This window comes from Monodon monoceros, unplaced genomic scaffold (genome assembly GCF_005190385.1).
Source record: "Monodon monoceros isolate NGI ecotype Baffin Bay Population unplaced genomic scaffold, NGI_Narwhal_1 Super_Scaffold_1, whole genome shotgun sequence".
Taxonomy (NCBI): domain Eukaryota; kingdom Metazoa; phylum Chordata; class Mammalia; order Artiodactyla; family Monodontidae; genus Monodon; species Monodon monoceros.
In genome coordinates, this window is record NW_021703765.1 from 64,663,811 (window position 1) to 64,683,725 (window position 19,915).

A 19,915-nucleotide genomic window follows, 5' to 3' on the forward strand; every position below is an offset into this window, starting at 1 on the left:
ATACATGGTTTAAGGTTTCTCCTGTTAAAGTGGTTTTTTAAAAAAATTTTATTTATTTATTTGGCTGCGTCGGGACTTAGTTGCAGCACACGGGATCTTCGTTGCAGCACGTGGGATTTTTCCTTGTGCGCGGACACTAGAGTGCGCAGGCTTAGTTGCCGCGCAGCATGTGGGATCCCTGGTACCCCAACCAGGGATCGAACCCACAACCCCTGCATTGGAAGGCAGATTTTTAACCACTGGACCACCAGGGAAGTCCCTATAGTGGCTTTTTAATTTCATTTCAGTTGGACATATGATAGCTCAGACAAGGATGCCTCCTTTGGAAGCTCACATTCCTCATTAATCTTTTCAGGCAAAGAAGAGAAAACAAAGATGAAATAAATATAAGGGTTAGGGCTTCCCTGGTGGCGTAAGTGGTTGGGAGTCCACCTGCCGATGCAGGGGACGCGGGTTCGTGCCCTGGTCCGGGAGGGTCCCACGTGCCGTGGAGCAGCTGGGCCTGTGAGCCGTGGCCGCTGGACCTGCGCGTCTGGGGCCTCTGCTCCGCGGTGGGGGAGGCCGCAGCGGTGAGAGGCACGCGTACTGCTAAAAAAATATATAAGGGTTAACACTCCAACTGATAGGGAGTCTCCTTCCTTCACTTCCTCCCTTCCTCCTCTTCTTCCTTCCTTTCTCTCCATTCAATTTTTTGAGCACCTACTATGTGCTTGCTATTGTCTGTATTATCTCATTAAGTCTCCTAATGATGATGAAGTGGGTATCAATGACCCCTTTTGACAGATGAGGAAACTGAGACATGTTTAGAGAAGTCAGGTGTCTTATTGGATGTTTTTCTCTTGTTATAGTCATGTTATTTAGCTCTAAAACTTCAGTGATATTAATACCCATCGGGAATGATGAGACCAATCCATACACTTTTGCCAGAAGTCCTATTTTAAGCTTTCTCTGTACCAAAGGCTGCCACACATTATTGTCTTCCAACCAACCACGAAGATACAAATTATATTTCCTGTGTGGCCAATGGATGTGATGCCAGAAGAAAAAAACATGGAGTTACCGGCACTTTTTTTCTGTCCCTTCCATATCATTGGATGTTCAGTTTGCCTGAAAAAATGATGCCAATAAAGGGAAGCATTCAGTGTTCTGACACAGCTTGCAGCATTCAGCTGCAGAATTCCTCCTGGACTTGAGATTATGAATGAGTAGGTTAAGGAAGGAGGTGGAAGCCTGCGATCCTAAGAACCCAGGTACCATACTTGTTTTTTCCAAGAGGTGGAACCATACCTGCTCTCCGCCCACCTTCCATTCTCTCTGCAAAAGCGAGAAGGGAGCTAAGGGGGGACAGTGGGCGTGGTTACAGCCAGGCTGTTCCTAACGGGGGCAGAGTCTTGCGGCTGGGGGCGTGGCCCCGGGCCCGGCTTCCCGGCGGCAGTTGGCTTCGGGGGCGGGGCCGGGCCGAGGCTTCCTGTCTGCGCCTGCGGAATCGCAGTTTGACCCCGGAAGTGCCGGCGCTGTGGGAGCTGTCATCGTGGACCGCGGCGGCTGTGGCGGCGGCGGTACAGCGCCGGCAGTGGAGCCGCCGAGGTGAGTGTGTGGCTGGGCCCTGCCGGATGTGGGGCATCGGGCCTGGGAAGGGCCGCAGCCGTGCCTTACGCGGCCTCGGGCCTCCCTGCCTACACGGCAGGGCCAAGCGTTACACTGCCCCAGGGGCCGCGAGTCGCCCCGTTCCTCCTACCCCTCCACCGACCCCCGCCCAATTAGGCCGCCAGAGCTTAGAGTCTCGGATTCGAGGATCGGCCCGAGAGTGACCTTGGCATTGGACGAGTCACGATCCTCCCACTTCACCCCGAGCTTCAGTTTCCTCAGCGTTCATTAATTCGTTCAACAAATATATGTCCAGCGCCTTCTATGTGCCGGGCACAGATCTAGGTACTGGGGATACAAACAGAGCAAGACAGACAAGGCTCCCGCCCTCATGGAGCTTACAGTCTAATGAGCGGAGACAGTCAACGACAAATAAATGCGCTAGGTAATTAAAGATATGACAGTAACTAGGGGAGTGGATACTTTAGATAGGGTAGTCTGGTAAGGTCTCTGAGAAGAGTAATATTGAATTGAGACCAGAAGGGTGAAGACAGAAACTGAGGCAGCAGTATCCCTGGGGATGCTCCCAGGACTTATTGAAATTGGTCAATATGGGGCCCTTTCCTAATTTGTGGCATCTACTGCCCTGCTTGGCACTGAGGATGCATTGGTGGGACACAGATATCATCATGGTCATGGTCCTCATCCTTCTGGAACTTAGAGTCCAGTCGTTGCCTAGTTAATTTCTATTCATACTTGAGATGAAAACTCAAAACTTCCTTGACATCCTCTCTCCATCAAGTTAGTTCTCTCTGTTAAATGCTGTCATAGTCCCAAGGGCCTTACCTGCATAGCATACTCACGGTGTTGAGTTTTACTTGTTTGTATGGCTGTCTGGTTCATATCTGTCTTAACCATCAAGACTGTAAACTCTATGAAGGGCAGAATCAGGTCTGTTACTTGCCCGCCTTAGGATTCTCCAGGCAGGCTTCCATGCCTGGCACATAGTAGGTACTCAAAAACTCTTTGAATGGCCTATTAACACAGTTATTGAACACAGTTTTTGCTCTCCAATGGTTCAAAGAAGGCCTCTCCTGCACCAAGTTATTATCTTCTCTTTCTGATGGTGTCTCTCCTCTACTTAAATGACGCCTCACTGCCTTCAAATGAAAGGCCAAAATCTTCAGCATAGCATTTGAGGCTCTTTTTAACATGGCTGCATCTTTCCTATCCAACCTCTTCTCTCCACTTCTGTCACCCCCTCTCTGACCTTGTGTTTTCAGCCATCCCAAATGTCTCCCTCTTCCTTCAGAGCCACAGGCTCTGAGCCTTTACTCATGCTTGCTCTTTGCTTGGAATGTCCTTCCTTTTCATCTTTTCCTCCTATCCTTCAACAGCCAGGTTGTAAGTCATCTTCTCTGTGACATCCTTCCTTTCCCTGCTGTGCTTGTTCTGGAAATTTCCAGTTACAGCTCTAACTACACGGAATGATAGTCATTTACATGCCCAGGACCCAGAATGTATTCAGTTAGTGTTTGTCGAGTAACTGGGGAAGCCCAAAGTGCTCTGCTTATGATTGGGACTTGAATAATAACAACAAGTGAACTTTACTGAGTGCTTATTATATGCCAAGTACTATCCTGATGAATTAGTACTGGTTACTTCTCATGGCAACCCTGAGAGCTTATGAGATTATGTACTGTTATTATCCCGATTTTACAGATGAGGAAATGAAGGCTTAGAGATGTTAAGGAACTGTCTCAAGGTCTCAACATGGGTAGGATGGAGCCAGGATTTGAACCCAGGCTGTAGAACTATAAACTTTTCTTTCAACCATCACACCATCACACCAGCCTGGGTCTGAACTACCCTTACAGGCACTGGCTTGTAGGAGTAGATTTCTTCCAAAAGCAGGTGCTGTCTCTACCTGTCTAGGCCTGAACTATGGGGCCTAGAATTATAAGGGTGGAGAGCCGCCTCCTCATTATGACTCTTTCCCCACCCTAGGTCCCCACACTGGACACTCCCACTACTGTCTTTGGAAGGTAAGTATGGAAAGGACTGGGCTTGTGACTTCTGCACTGGTGAGCCAACCACTGATGTTTCCAGCTGCCCTCCCAGCATCGCTGAGGGGTTAGGAAAGAAGTATTTTTAGCATCAGCACAAGAGACCTAAGTGTCCAGGCACAAGAGCTGGGCTTCAGTTTCAACTTGGCCACTTATGTATTTACCTGAGCAAATCAGGGCCCCTCTTAGGACATCTGAGCATAATAATCCTTGTCGTTCTTATCTGGGTTATTGCAAAAGGCTAGTAAGATAGTAACTTGATTAGAAGTAATGTATATACAACAGATGGTGTTATCTACATGTTGCAAAGGTGAAAGATGAAAGCTCAGACACAGGGACCATGTGTCTGATCCACTATCCACTGCAATCCTAGAGCTGGAACAAGCCTCGAGGACTAGACAGACTGGACCTCTGTCTTTGCATCCCATGTGAAGATGGATATCTTCACAGTCTTTAAAGCAGCCGCTGAACCAAGGTTCCTCGTATACCAAGCTGCTTCCTACCTCCTTACCTTTGCTCCTGCCGTTTCCTCTGCCTGGGACATCCTTCTTCCCCGGCCAGTCTCCACTATCAAGACTCAACTCAGGCTCTCCTGAGCCTTCAGGCACTCCTCTAGAAATGCTTCTCCGACAGCCACAGCCCCCACCAGCTCAAGTGCACTAGACTCAGTACAGCGAATGGTTAAGAGCCAGCGTGCTTCACCAGCCACTAACTCTGAGACCTAGGGCAAGTTTCTTATCTTCTCCAAGCCTCTGTTACCTCATTGATAAAATTAAGGTAATAATAGTACCAACCTTAGAGTTGTTACGAGCATTAATACATGTAAAGCAACTTAAGGTGCATAAAGAGAGTTCATGCTAAGAAAAGCACTGAGAAGAGCACCAGCACATGAGAAGCATGTTTCCGCCGCTGCTATTGTCATTTTTATTATTGGATCAGAAGCTCCCCCAGGGCAGAGACCCTGCTTTATCAGTCTGTCTTCATAACACCAGGGCCAGGCCTAATATCTGAGAGCTGGGACTCCAGTAACTCATGGCTGACCATGCCCCTCAGCTCCTCTGCGAGGGTTCAGGAGGTGATGATTTCCTCATCCCAGCCTTGATATGTCTTCATGTCATCATTGAGACTGTGCTGGCCTTTTGTGGCATGTCTGAGGCCTGAGTCACTTCTGTTCCATGATTCAGCCAATACGCATGTCCTTCTGCAGGTCAGGCCAAGTTGTATTGAGAAAAGAGCATTGGATGGGAAGACAGGAGACATGGTGTCTGCTGCTCACTGACTCTGAGGCCAGTTTGTGCCTCTCTAGAAAGGAGCTTGCTCTGGCAGTTTTCTGTGAATTCTGTTGCCCTCCCTGGTCCTTCTATTTATCCGTGTCCTTCTTCCCTGAAGCCTAGAAAGGCTGTAAACTCTTAACTCCCTCTGCAAGTGAAGAAAGGCCCATGGCTCCAACCCTCAAAAGACTTAAAATCTGGTTAGAGTGGTAAGAACAGTATCCTCATATTCAATTGTTCATGAAATATTTGATGAAGCCACCTCTGTATCAGGCCTATGCTTGTCACAGGAAAGGTAGCAAGAGAAGGAGAGTCCAGGTACTGTCTTCACAGTTCACAGGCCAAGGAGGGCACGGACCTGGAGCCATAATAAAGATAATCTAGGTACTTTTAACCAGTACTTCTCAAATTGGGTGGGAGTATTTCAGGAGTCACCTGGGGAGTGTTTTCCTCCTCAGCTGATAACTGCTACTTTAGGCAAAAAAGTCACTTTCGTCTAGATGAGTAGGTACAGGAAGCAGGCCTTTGAAGCCTTTGAGGCCAGAGGTTGAAGCTTCTCTCCTGGCTCTGGGATCAGCCCCAATGCAGGCCCCTGCCCCCAGGAGCCTCTGTGTCTGCTGTCTTCTTCCCATCCATATTCCTTTCAGGAGGGTCAATGCAGCACAATGCCAGCTCTGCCCCTGGACCAACTCCAGATCACCCACAAGGACCTGAAGACAGGGAAGCTGAGGACTTCACCAGCGCTGGTGAGCCGGTGCCTTGAGGCCGTTCAGCCTGATATTATCATTCTTGCAATTTCAGAAGCAAAAAGTAAATTCCTTCTTTATCTGTTCTAGAATGACCCAAGGGCCACAGTCTGTAATTCAGTAGTCGGACGCTATTAGGTCCTTCCAGGCCCAGAGTAGAGTAGAAGTTTCCTTTCCGAGCAGCTTGAATTTGAGTGGTATTTTCCATGTCACCACCCCACACCTTGCCTGCAAAGCATTTCATTTTGAATCAGTCTGATGGCAGTCTGACTCAGCCTGAGCTGGCCTAGCAGTGGGGCTGGCCCAAAGCTGGGTCTGGGGATTGGACCCTGTGGGAGGTGCTCAGGTTTCGGATGGGCCTTTTTCAGAGCTGTCCCAGCTGCTATCCACTTTGGCGGGGCACACTGATTTCAGAGGTCAGTTCTGAACGGGCTGAGAAGCGCCACACACAGACCTGGCAGGGCTTGTGAGACTGAAAATTAAGGAGGCTGTGAGCATGCCGATTACCAGCTGCGGGGAGAGATTAGAGCCGCAGAGAGGTGCCAGGGTGCTGGAGAAGGAGACAGACGCGGAGACTGGAGTCCCCATACCCCCTTGCTGTTTTCCCAAGAATATGAGCTTACTTGAACAAGGTGGGAGGAAGTATTTTCTGGAAGCTTGAGTAAAATTGTGGGAAACGAGCTTGGTGTTTTATTTCCTGCTTTCTGGATGGCTTCCTATTATTTCCTAACTACTCTCTAATAATAGTACTTAATATTTATAGAGGGGACTTCCCTGGTAGCTCAGTGGTTAAGAATCCACCTGCCAATGCAGGGGACACGGGTTCGAGCCCTGGTCGGGGAAGATTCCACATGCCACGGAGTAACTAAGCCCGTGTGCCACAACTACTGAGCCCGTGCTCTAGAGCCTGTGAGCCACAACTGCTAAGCCCAAATGCCTAGAGCCTGTGCTCCACAACAAGAGAAACCACTGCAATGAGAAGCCTGTGCACCATAACAAAGAGGAGCCCCTGCTTGCCGCAATTAGAGAAAGCCTGTGCACAGCAACGAAGACCCAATGTAGCCATAAATAAATAAATAAAAATTAAAAAAAAAATTTATAGAGCACTCGCTCTTGGCCAAACCTTTCACCTGGATTTATCTCATGTAAGCCGAACCACAGCCCTCTGAGTAGGCATTTTGGTTGTCCCCATTTTACAGATGAGGAAACTAAAAGTTCAGGGTCATAAAACTGGAAAATTAGGGGAGCCAGGATGGGAACACAGCTAGGCTGCCCCTAGAGCCCATACACTTAACCTTTCTGCTATAAAGCCTCGTTTCTTTTTTATAACTTTTTTTTTAATTGAAGTAGAGTCAATGTCCAACATTATATGTTTCAGGTGTATAACATAGTGATTCACAATTTTAAAGGTTATATCCCATTTATAGTTATAAAATGTTGGCTGTGTTCCCTGTGTTGTGCAATATATCCTTGTATTCATAATCTTTTTATGTAAGAGGGTTATTGATCAGAAAATTGAGAACTGTTCTGTCCAATATGTTAGCTGTTCACCACGTGTGGTGGTTGAGCTCTTGAAATTGTGGCTAGTTCAACTGAGGAACTGGATTTTTAATTTAGTTTTAGTTCATTTAGGTTAAAATAGTCCCATGTGGTGAGAGCCTACTGTATTGGCCAGCACGGACCAGGTCTAGAGCAGTTCCGTCACTGCAGAGGTTCTGTTGGTCGGCGCTGGTGGAGACGGGTTCCTTGGGTCTGATTTCCCACCTCAGTCCTTCCCCACGTACTGGACACCTGGGCTGCTAGACTGTGGGCTCCATGGGAGCAGGGACCGGGCCCTTCCCTTTGTTCTGGTTTTCCAGTGCCAGGCACGTAGTAGCTCTCAGGAGACATTCAGTAAATGACTCAAGGACCCTAGCCACGCTTTGTGACAGGCACTGGAGCTACAAAGAGAAAAGACATGGTTCCTGCCCTTGAGGGGAGAAAGCAGACTGGTAGTTCTCTGCAGCATGATCAGGATATGAGGGAAGGAAGTCCAGGCTGCTGATCCAGACCAGCGGGGTTTATGGGTACGGGGAGGTCTTAGGGTGGTGGGAGAGCACACACTGCCAAGGACTCCTTCCAGAAAGAGGGGGATCGTGAACTGGGTATTGAAGGGTGAATAAGCACTAGCCGGGCAGAGCAATGGGAGGAGGATGGACCTGGCAGGAGGACCTGTGTCTATTGGCCTGGACTCCTGAGAGCCTGACTCCTACACAAACCACCTGGGGTGGAAGCAGAGTTAAGGAGCCCGGCTTTGTGTTTAATGTCACACAGACTTGGCCCTGTGACTTTGGGCAAGTTACTTAATGTCTCTAAGCCTCAGAATCCAAAACAGGGTAACAGTAGAACCAGCTTTGCTGGGGTGGTTGTGAGGATTAAATGAGATGCCTGTGAATTAGCAGTGAACCTAGGACATAGTGAGTACTCAATGAAGACGGTGATGACAGCTGTGACGGTGACAGCGGCATTATGAATGGGGTGTAGGGTGGGGAGAGGGACGAGCTAAGGAAGACAGCTGTTTGATTGAGGAGCAGTCTTTTGGCTGTGCTGCAGGCCACCAGAAGCTCCTGAAAGATTGTCCTCAGAGATGTACCCACCCTGCATTTGTCTCTTTAGTCCCAGCTTGGGAGAAGAAGATCTCCAGCAAAGGGACAGCCATCATGCTGCCTCTGCAGAGTGATAGCTGAAGCTAATGTTTATTGAGTAGTTACCGTGCAGATGCACACACTTACTATTGAAGATCCAAAAGAAATCAAGTCTTGGGCCAAAGTGGGTGAATGGGCTCTTGAGAAAGACAAGACTCGTATAAGTGGAGCATTTGGAGAACAGTCCAAAATAGTTTCTTATCAGGATAAACAGAGCAGAAGTTTGATGGGCAGAGAATGTTCAGAAAGCTTCATGCAGCAAGTGGAACCTAAGCCAGGCCTGAAGAGTGGAAGATACAGTTGGAGCCTGCTGCTCCTTGCCCTGGAATCTTCCATGCCCCCTCCTCATTTTTTTTTTTTTTTCTTTTTCGGCTGCACCATGCGGCATGTGGGATCTTAGTTCCCTGACCAGGGATTGAATCCATGCCCCCTGCATTGGGAGCATGGAGTCTTAACCACTGGACCACCAGGGAAGTCCCCCAATGGCCCCTACTCTTGAGCGTGGCATTGAAGGTCCTTCAGAGACCCTGACAGGATCTGGTCCTTCATTACCTCCATGCATTCCTTTGTTCAATCAGCAAATGTACATGGAGAGTCTGCTCGATGCCAGGCACTGTTCTAGGGGTTGGGACTGCTGTGGTGAGCAAGACTCAGACTCCCTCCAGAGACCTGCAGGGTAGTGGAGGAGAAGGAGAAGGCAGGCCCTCCCTTTTATATCACTTTATTGAGGTATCATTGGAGGACAATAAACTGCATGTATTTATTTAAAGTATACGATCTGATTGGTTTTGACATCTGCATACACCCATGAAACGATCACCATAATCAAGATAATGAACATTTCTGGACTTCATGGTGGTCCAGTGGTTAAGACTCTGCACTTCCACTGCAGGGGGTACGGGTTCGATCCCTGGTACCCCTGGTTGGGGAAGTTCCACATGCTGTGTGGTGCGGCCAGAAAAAAAAAGATGATGAACATTTCTACTACTCCCGAAAGTGTCCTGGTGCCCCCCCCTATAATCTATCCCTTCCTCTGTCCCCTTCCACAGCAACCACGGATCTGCAAGCACTTCTGATACAGTTTAACAAGTGCTACAGTCGGGGAAGCATAGAGTGCAGGTGCTGGGGAGCCCAGGTGAAACCCCTAACCTAGTCAGGGTGGGACTTGGGAGACTTCCTGGAGGAGGTGGGGTCAGAGCTGGGGTGAGAAGGATGAGCAGTGAGACCAGGGTGACACGTGGTACCTTAGGTCATTTAGTAGGTCTGCAGTGTCAGATTTGGTTCAAATCCTGCCTCAATTGCTTCCTTAGCCCTGTGACCTTGGCAAAGTTGCTGAATCTGACTGAGTCTTGGTTTCCTCCTCTGTAAAATGGGGAGAATACTGTCTCCCTTTGAAATAGTTGTTCTAGGTAAAAAAGAAATGGGCTGGGGGACAGGCCTACTCAGCAGCCGGCACAGGGCAGGTCCTCCGTGAGTGACGGCTTTTATTATCCTTCCAGCATCTCTCCCTCCAAATCCATCTCCCACCGCCTGGTGCAATCTGTACCCTTTTTTTTTTTTTTTAAATGGCCCATTTTTATGCCTCCATAAAAATACTGTGTTTTCCACCTAAAAATCCTTTTCATCCTGCAAGGGCCAGCTCAGATGCTGCCGGCCCTGGGAAGTGGCCCCTCGTCCTCCAGGCGCAGTTAATCACCTGTTGCCCTCTCACAGTCTCTCTGCCGGGTTTGAGCTGTCTGTGTTGTGCTCATTTGATAGCTTAGATGTGCATCTTCCCCTCTGCAGAGGATGCCTGTCTTCATGTGCGCAGCAGGGTGTCAGTAAATGTGTAGGATTGTAGGGAGGTAGACTCTCAGGGGTGTGTGTACATGTGTGTCTGCTGGGCGAGTGGGATGAGTAGCCTGGCCCGAGAAGTGACCTAAGAGGTGAGATGTCAACAGACAAAGGCAGGAGGGGAACTCGAAAACCAAGGAGATGAAATTAGGGCCTAGAGAGTAGTTTTGAATTTGTTTCAGGCAGCAGGATTCCTTTTGTATAAATTATGATTTAAATGGGAGGGGTCCTGAAGACCCACCTGGCAGGTCACCCCCAAGGAATCCTGCGGGACTCAAAGACTCCACAGTTTGCAAACTTGCATTAGGCAGTTGGGAGGTGTAGGTGGTTCTCGAGGAGACTGACAAATCAGCTGTGGTTTTCCTGTGCCCCCTGGATTGACAGACCTGGAAGTGGGTGGATTGTGGTTGATAATAGCTGAGACGCAGCCCAGCCTTCTTCCTGTTATCACCTCCCCCCCCTCCCCAAGAGAAAGCAGCCCTTATGTAGTCAGAGGAGAAAACTGAGCTCATCTTCTCTTCTTTATGGTGAACAAAGTAAGATTTGTTCATGGCAAGGTAAGGGTTGGAAGAGAGAGCTTGTGATGCTAAGCTGAGACCTGCAGTTACCTGATTAGCATCTTTAAAAAAAAAATACTGAGGTTTTTTTCTGATTATACAAAGGGTATAGCACAGTGATATGTACAGTATGGTACTGTTCGTGTCAGAAAGATGAAAATGGGTCCAAAGAAATGCCTCATATGGGCACATTTTAATGTAAATACTTAGAAAAGGTCTGTGAGGATGCTCAGGGAATGGTGAGGGGTTACCTCTGGGTTGACACAGGGGCTGGGGGTATGGGCCAGGCAACTCACCTTTCTGTACTATTGTAAGTTTTTGAAAGAGGATGCTCATGCCTCACTTGTATGATTTAAAAAATAATTTAAAAAATAATACATGTTCTTTTTTTTAATGGGAAAATATAGTCAAGTCATAATCCCTTCCACTAGAGATAGCCACTGTGAGCTTTGGGGGGTTGCCCCCCCCACACACACTTTAAAAAAAAATCTGTACCGGTGTGTGAATGTGTTAAATATGTGTACTTTTTTTTTTAACTCCCCAAACTGGTTATATAAAATAGAGAGGTTTGTGTCCTGCTTTTTCTTCCCTTAACCTTTCCCCATGTCATTAAATTTCTCCAAAAAACATGGTATTTAATGCCCGCCTGGTGTTCCCTGGCTGCAACCAAGCCCCCTTTGTCAGAGACACTCAGTTCTTTATGCCTGAGGGTCACTGGTTGGAACAGCCCAGTGTTGTCATTGCTGTGGGTTGGCAAATGGGCCCTCACTGACTAACCTCTGCCACGTTAACACGTGGTTTTTGGATCCGTAGCACCCCGAGCAGAAGGCAGACCGGTATTTTGTGTTATACAAACCGCCCCCTAAAGACAACATTCCCGCCCTAGTGGAGGAGTACCTGGAACGCGCCACCTTCGTAGCCAATGACCTCGACTGGCTCCTGGCCCTGCCTCACGATAAATTCTGGTGCCAGGTAACATTCTATCAAAATTCACGCTAAGACAAAGCACATGACATGCCATTGGTTGGGTGCTGTTGTTTTTCTCTCCCAGGAGATGCTTTTTTTCTCTACTTCTTACACTGGATCCTTAACAGCAAATTGTGGTTTGGATTGCTCTGACTTGTATCACAGTCTTAGTGATGTTTACACAACGCCTTCTAACACGTCATTTTTAGAAACTCGTGTTTAGCCCTCGGCTCATTTATACCTCTTCAGTCCCTTGGGGTTGGAGTGTTTGCCACAGGCCAGGGCTGATGGGCCGTGAGCCCTGCACAGTCCACCCACACGCCCTTGGGCCTCAGTGACGAGCCCTTGCTGTCCTCTGTCGCCTGGCTTAGGTTGTCTTTGACGAGACTCTGCAGAAGTGCCTGGACTCCTACCTGCACTATGTCCCCCGAAAGTTCGACGAGTGGGTGGCCCCGGCCCCTGAGGTCGTTGACATGGAGAAGCGCCTCCACCGAAGTGTTTTTCTCACCTTCCTTCGCATGTCCACTCACAAGGAATCCAAAGTAAGCCCCAGATCCCGTGACAGGTCACCACCGCCACCTGACACCTCTGTGCCAGGCTCTCAGCCCTGGGAAGGAAGGCTCTGGAAGTATCATGTTTCCTCTGTCTCCCCTCTGCTTTTATTCCCACCATTGGGGAAGAAATCTGTGCCACCTCCCTTATCCTCTAAGTCACCGGGTCGCCTGCGTTACACCCAATGTTTTCATCGATGGGGAGCTGAAGGCCCTGTGCCAGGTGGCGCGTGACTATGCCCTCCTTGTGCGTCAGAGGGCGAATACATTGGTTCTGAGTTTTTAGAGGAACTCGTATGTGCTTTTTAAAAACCTTTACTTTTTTCCCCCTGATTTTAAAAATAATAATGCTGTCTCTAAACAACTCAAACATAAGAGAAATATTTTGTAGATTATGAAAGTCATCCACAAAACTCCCTCCCCTCAAAATGACCACTGTCAAGGTGCATGTTCCTTCAGGAAACTTTTTTCCTTTCAATGTGTGTGTGTGTGCGCACATGTTTATTTTAAAAATAGTATCTTGCTTTTTTGTTTTTTTAACTTGTTACATGGAAATTTTCAAATATACACAAAAGTATAATGACTCCCACGTACCCATTACCTGGGTTCAACAGGTATAGACATCTTGTTTGCTCCCTCCCCCTGAGTTTTCTGTTTTTCTTGGAGTATTTTAAACAATCCCAGACATCATGGTGATTTACACATAAATATTTTAGAATGATTCCCCAGCTGATGGTTTTATAGTGAGCTTTTGCTTCTGTTTACGTTAAGATGAAGTGTGACCACCGCTCCAGGTCAGTCCATGAGGCTCAGACATGTCCGCGGTGTGGACAGAGCTTCTTCTGTTAGCCAGGCCCCTGCTGATGGACCTGAAGGTGGTTTCTTGTGAGCTTGCTATTACCCTGCAATGCACATGTTTTTGGAAAGTCTCTCATGCTTTCTGCACTGTTCCTTAGGATCACTTCATTTCCCCCTCTGCTTTTGGAGAAATCCTCTACAACAACTTCCTGTTTGACATCCCAAAGATCCTGGACCTCTGCGTGCTCTTTGGAAAAGGCAACTCCCCGCTGCTGCAGAAGATGATAGGTGAGTAGGGCCTGGGGGCGGCAGGGCGGGGGGGCACAGAGGTGGCCCCCAAATTCCAAAGGCGGGCGCCCGGATGAGCAGAGCAGTGGGTGGTGCTTGGAAATGTCTTAGTGGACGTGTGTGTCAACTCTGAAAGAAGTGACTGAGTGGCGGTGGGGGAGTGGAGACAAAAATGGGCATCACACAGCTGCTCCAGGATCTTGGAGTCAGCATTAGGCCATGTGTCAAACAATCGAAGGAGTCGGGGAGTTTGCTTCGGCGATGAGAGTAAGAACGGTGGCGACAGCTAACGGTTATTTGAGTGCTCACTGGCGACTCTGCGGATGCTCCTCATATGTCATCTCAGTTGATCCTCCCAGTCGCCCTGTGATGTCAGTGGTGTCATCATCCCCATTTACAGTTAAGGAAGCTGAGGTTATATGTAAGGGACTTGCCTGAGAGGCCGTGACTAACGAGTAGCCAGGCTGGGATTTACGTCACTTGGGTCTGACTCTCAAGCTCTCACCCTTGGCCACTCCCTGCCTCAGGGGTGATGGGGCTGCCTCAGAAATGTCGAGATTTGCATTGCTGCTGAGAACAGATGGGGGCAGAGTTCAGGGAGGACCCTTTGGGCTTGTGAAGGGAACAGACATCAGCAGTTGGATCCCATCAGGAGGCCATGGGTTGGAAGGTTCACTCAGAGCCGGAAGCTTTGTTGGGAAGTTACAGAGGGAACAGTGCCACAGTGGACTCATTTTTGAATAGCCACTCATGGCATTGGACTGGCACGGAGAGCTACTCACCCTGGACACCCCTGTCAGCACTCCTCACCCTGAGATTATAGGACAGAGACTTCCAAATGCCCAGTTACAGAGCTCAGTTATCCCTAGAAATGTCTTCTTCCCTTCCTTCCTACCTCCCCACCGCAATAATAAAGGTAATATATGTTAATTTAGAAAATTTTGAAAGAATATAAAGTGTAAAGAAACAGGAAAGCAATTACTAAATTCCTGCAACCAGAGACAATGATTTGGTGATTATTCCCTTCTAGTCTTTTCTCTTTGTATTTTTTTAAAAACATATTAGAGCATAATGTGTATGAAATTTCACATCCAGCTTTTCATTGGAACAACCTCTGGTTTCTCATTCAAATCTAATTATTGCCTGATCATCAGTTACTTTCTTTTATTTTCCCCGGGAAAGACCCTTAATAATTATACTCTAGACAGAGGTTGGGATGAGTGCACAAAAGCAGGCACGATTAGCTAGAGAAACAATTATTAGGCCGGTTTGGTTGGAGTGGAGCATTCTGGGAGGGCAGCGCAGGAGCCAGGGGAGGAAGCTGGGGCCAGATCAAGGAGGGCTCCACGCCAGGCTTTGGCACTTGGGGAGCAGTATCGCTTGGTGGCTAAGAAGGCAGGTTCTAGAGTTGAATTGCCCAATCCACAGCTCTAGTCCCAGCTGTGTCACCTTGACCAAGTTAGTTAGCCACTCTAAGCCTGAGTAAAGGAAAGACCAACTTGTAGTATGGTTGTGGGGATTAAATATGAGGTGGTGCTCAGCACAGAGCCTGGCACGTTACAGGCACTTGGTAAGTGCGAGCTCTTACTGTGACGAGGCTGTGGGAGCCTCTAGGAGCTTGGAGCATCTAGGAGCTTGGAGCAGGGTGGGGAGCCATCTGGTGACAAGGTTAATCTGGCAGCATGCAGGTGGGGAGGGTGGTGATGGGAGCCCATGGAGGGGGCCAGGGCTTCAGCGTGGGTTTGAAGGTGAGAGCCTGCTTGGGCTGCTGGGGCAGAAAAGGACACATCTGGGAGTAAAGCGGGGCTTAGTGAGGTCAGCTGGAGGGAGGAGTCTTAACGAATCTGGAGAAAACGTGAGGTGGGGGAGCAGGTTGTAAGTAGAGGCAAGGGCAGCATTAGGTCCGTGGGCTGTAGACGGCTGTGAGGGTCCAGGCAGAGATGCTGTCTGGCCGCATTTCCAGACCAGCAAGGGTGGTGTGAGAGAGCTCCGCCTGTTGCCAGGGTTCCTAATCTTTTAGGTCACTGACTCCTTTGAGAATCAGATGAAAGCTTGTCTCCAGGAAAACATACCCCCTCATAGAGTTTGAGCTGTTTTAGAATATTCTCATCCCTAGATTGAGAACCCTAAATTGGCTTATTAGGGAGAGCCCTTTCTTTGGCTCACAGAGGCTGGTTCACAGAAAAGAGGGCAGGATCAGGTATCAGGAGCCCCTTCATATTGTGTGTGCGTGTCTGTCTGGCTGGCTCTCCGTCTGCAGGCCCCTTCTCCACACCCTTCAACATGCACGCACACGTGCGCGCGCGCGCGCACACACACACACACACACACACACACACACACACACACACACACACTAGCTCTCTTTCCAACCCTTGAGCAGAAGACATGAGACACAGCAAGGGGCAGCCTCCACTTTCTCCACCACAGAAGCTCTTGAGCAAAGCAGATCAGCTGGAAGAGGGTTGACAAAGGAGACAAGGGGGGAGCAAGGGAACTGGCCAACTGTCCTTTGGGCAGAAGCCCAGTCCTTGCCCTGTCCCTGCCTCCTGCTTTTTTTTCAACCTTAAGGCTGGTGTTGTGAATCAGCAAGTGTAATTGTGAAAGCAGGGCCCTTCAGTTAGACTCTCTTGGAGCTGCTTTGCCAGAGCAGGAGTATATGAGGCCTTGGCCCTGTGGAGGACAGCACTGATCTGTTTGACAATACCTTGCATCCACCCTGGGTTTCTGAACTGCTTCAGTCTGAGAAGGGATATTTCAAGGGAGGCCATTCCTGTCCTTTCTTTTTAAATTATTTCTTTAAGAGATCAAAAGTCAGATCTTCAATGTCATTGGAATCAGATAAAGGAGAAGGAGACTCCAAAGACCCCAAGGGTAGATTGTGAAATGTGATCTATTTTGATGCTTATAAAATATCCCTGTTACTCAGGCCTAAGCATGGGAAGGATTATGAAAGAGTGCCTTCCCCTGTTCCCAGTGGTCCAGGAGTGGTGAGGACCACTGTGTGGCCTGGGAATTATGGGAGGAGACCTGCTCCTGATGCCTGGGTCAGGAGACTCTGCCGAGAGGGTGACATCTGCCTTATGGTGGACTTAGCTCTGGGAGGTCACTGCAGGCAGAGGGAGGGGACAGGGCTCGTTGTGTGAGGTTGAGGATGGTGTGAGGGAAGAATGCAATTCGAGGGATGGGAAGAGGGTGGCCGGAGATGCCAGCAGAAGCCAGATCTTACAGACCCTTTGTGCCGTGGTCAGGAGTTCAAACTTGCCCTTGAGGGTATTGCTAGGAGGGTTTTATGAGGAAGAGCAGAGGTGGGTGGGGAGACAGCTCAGTCACTCCCCGCCTGTCAGGAGCAGGTGGGCACAGAAGGTCAGGGAGTACCTTCACAGGTTGAGGGGTCAGATGGGAGGTGCTGAGGAATCTCCTGCTGGTAAAACTCAGCTTTCTGGAATCAAGGAATGAAGCGGCCTCCAGGAAGGTGTTTACAGAAAGTCCAGCCATCTAGTGACTCGCTTACTCACCCAGCCCCATCTGGCCTTTGATCTCATTCATTTTCAAATCATCCAGGATAGAGTGAGGGCTGCAGGGTTATCATTAAGGCAGCCGAGGACAGACCTGCCCAAAGACAGAGGACACCTAGAGGTCAGAGCACCCTGACAGTCAGCCAGCCTTAGGTCCTGGGATTGTAGTGGGATGAGGAACCCAGGCCTCTTCTGAAGGGCAGTGGCATTTTGCATCATGTCCCCCAGCTAGCTGTGATCCTCCTTCCCTCCCCGCTTCCCCCACCCATTTGGGCAGCCAGGACAATTGGTTTCTGTTCCAGTTACCATATGCTCTAACCTCCACACTCACAGCAGCAGCACTTGGAGGATAGTGAACACTTGGAGAGGGGCTTCATTTTATAGGAATAAGTGCAAATGTGCGGTAAATCTATCTCCAGGTCCCTGGCAGGCCTCTCACCTTGGAGTAGGGATTAGTATGGCTAGCAGATTCAAAAGCAGAGGGTAAGAGAATTTCTAGAGAAATTTCTCCCTAGAATCTCCTCACATTACTAGAGGCGTGGCCTGGCAAGACTCCTGGATTGTAGCACCCAGGTTTCTTGAGCAGAGTAATCCTGTCTCCTAATTTTCCTGGATGACTAGCTCCTATTTACAAAGCTAGTGTTGTCATACAAAGCACAGTGCCCAAGTGTGATCATTCCCTGGGGATGGTAGGGTGAGCTTGTTAGACCAGGGAGGGTCTTTTACGTAATTCGCTGGGCAGAGGTGCTTAAAAGGTTAACTTGTACTGAGCAAGGTCCCTCCCTCACCCTGGGGAAGTTTCTAGGCTGGGCCAAAGCTCTGTGCCAGCGGGGCCCGGGGCCAGGACTGCTTTAGTGCAGGCAGGCTTAGGAAAGGGGAGAAAGGTCACAGAACATGCTGGCAACCATTTGTACTGTGTCCTCTCCACCCCTACTGTCTTTTCCCAATTCCTACCTTTCTCTTCTCTTTTCAGGAAACATCTTTCTCCAACAGCCAAGTTACTATAATGACCTGGATGAAACCATGCCCACCATCCTTCAGGTACTGACTGGCTCTCAGCCCTGCCCAGGGGAGGCAGAGCCTTTCTCCTACCTGCTGATGTTTCTCAACTTTCCTGGAAGAGTCTGGGAGAAATCCCCCCCCACCCGCCACCCCAGATTCACCTCCAGACTGTCACTGTGTTGCACCCCTCACCTCGCTCCTTTGAATTCACCCTTTCCTCTCTTGAACAGGACTGAAATCTAAGGGCTGTCCAGCACTCATACAGAAAGAGCTTGGGGTGCATTTTGTGTTGTTTGTCAACAGCCATCTACCTCTAAGGATACCCCTGTACGTTTCTCAAAGCAGATGAAATAATGTTCATTGTAGAAAATTTGGAAAATTTTAAAAAAAGAACAAAAAAACAAAGAGGGAGATTAATCTTCCTCCATAATCCCACCAAGAGATAACCACTGTTCACAGTAACTCTTAGAATTTTACATGCTAGCATACTTAAAATATAGCACCATCAGTTAAATACTTACATGATTTTATGATGGGCTCTGTTTTCCCCTCACTGTTGATTTGTCTTTTATTTCAATATAGTTCCCATAAATTGCCATCTCCAGGGGATCCAAAAACATATGTTACTGACTGTAACTCTTAAATATTCATCACCATACACTTGTCCAGTCTATCCAGGTAATATCCACAGGATTTACATATATTTTGTCATTTTAATCCTCACCACAATCCTTCAAGAAGGATGCCCCCATTATTCCACTTTGACACAGATTCCACTCTGACCCCGCTCTCTGAGAAGGTCACTGTCTCAGCTGGTGTCCCAGGAACGCTGGCATATATTCTAAAGATTCCAAAGCAGTTTTCAGATCACCAGTCCCTAGCTGCAGGATGGGGGTCTAGCTGCTGGCTCGACGGGATGTGGGAGAGTCATCTCTTGTGTTTCACAGGTCTTCAGCAATATCCTCCAGCATTGTGGTTTGCAAGGGGACGGGGCCTGCGCCACACCCCAGAAGCTTGAGGAGAGGGGCCGGCTGACCCCCAGCGACATGCCTCTCCTGGTGAGGTTGCCCTTCAGCCCAGCTTCTTTCTGGCCAGTAGAAGGCCCAGCAGCTTCTTCCCCTGCTCACAGCCCTTTACCCCAACCCCACCAGCAGCTGTTCCCATCACACAGGTTTAGAGCGTTTCAGCAGGCCTTTTCACTGGGAGCTTCATTTATGGAGTAGCGGAGGGAACAGGATGGAGGTTTAGTCTTCACATAGTTCAGGTGGACAGGTTCCTGGGTGCATTATTCATTGAGCCTTTCATCCACCGCGCCGATTTGCGTGGAGGAGCCCCTAGCACGTGCCAGGCCCCAGGCTGGGCCGTGAAGGTAAAGCAGTGAGCAGAAGCAGACATGGCGCCTGCTTTCATGGAACTCAGAATCTAATGGGGATGCCAGATGGGAGGTAAATGTTTAAGGAGCCTGGACATGCGTCTGGCCCTGTGTTAAGCACCAGAGTTAGAGGAGGAATGAAGCAGCTGTGAGCTGCCCTCCTGGAGCTTGCGATCTCGTGGGAGAACAGGCCTTAAACAAGTGTTTCAGAAAAGGGCACACCGAGTGCTGTGGGAGCAGGGCATGTTACCCCTCTGAACCACAGAGAAGTCTCTACAGATAAGTCTCCTCATCTGTAAAATGGAGATCCCAGCCTGCTTGTTAGCGTCATCGTGAGAATCAGAGAAGCCTATGAGGATGCACTCCCTGTTCTGTACAGGCGCTTCAAACTCTAAGGAAAGTAGGGTGGGCTATTCTTGTCCTCACTGGGATGTACTTTCTGTGCAGGACCTCAGGCGCTGTCTTCAGATTCAGGGATGGGTTCTCCTTCAACTTCCAAGAGAGAATCGTATAAGCCCAGGGGACCTTCCTGGCAGTCCAGTGGTTAAGACTTTGCCTTCCAGTGCAGGGGGTGCGTGTTAGATCCCTGGTTGGGGAGCTAAGATCCCACATATGCCTTGCGGCCAAAAAACCAAAACAAAGCAGAAGCAATATTGTAACAAATTCAATAAAGACT

At 48.9% G+C, this 19,915-nt stretch overlaps 1 protein-coding gene across 4 annotated transcripts in view; it reads left to right on the forward strand.

Moving 5' to 3' along the window:
• The first annotated feature begins 1,512 nt into the window (after nucleotides 1–1,512).
• ASCC2 (activating signal cointegrator 1 complex subunit 2) overlaps nucleotides 1,513–19,915 on the forward strand; it is a 41,584-nt gene continuing 23,181 nt past the window's right edge. Inside the window, exons 1-8 of one of the 4 annotated variants that reach the window (XM_029226664.1) lie at nucleotides 1,513–1,587; nucleotides 3,595–3,632; nucleotides 5,572–5,670; nucleotides 11,558–11,716; nucleotides 12,082–12,252; nucleotides 13,218–13,347; nucleotides 17,839–17,906; nucleotides 18,815–18,925. In XM_029226664.1, coding sequence (XP_029082497.1) covers nucleotides 5,590–5,670; nucleotides 11,558–11,716; nucleotides 12,082–12,252; nucleotides 13,218–13,347; nucleotides 17,839–17,906; nucleotides 18,815–18,925 — 720 coding nt within the window. In that variant the 5' untranslated portion in view covers nucleotides 1,513–1,587; nucleotides 3,595–3,632; nucleotides 5,572–5,589. Of the gene's footprint in view, nucleotides 1,588–3,594; nucleotides 3,633–5,571; nucleotides 5,671–9,469; nucleotides 9,490–11,557; nucleotides 11,717–12,081; nucleotides 12,253–13,217; nucleotides 13,348–17,838; nucleotides 17,907–18,814; nucleotides 18,926–19,915 lie in introns of those variants that run through there. The other 3 variants (XM_029226671.1, XM_029226682.1, XM_029226656.1) reach the window with 3 other exon arrangements.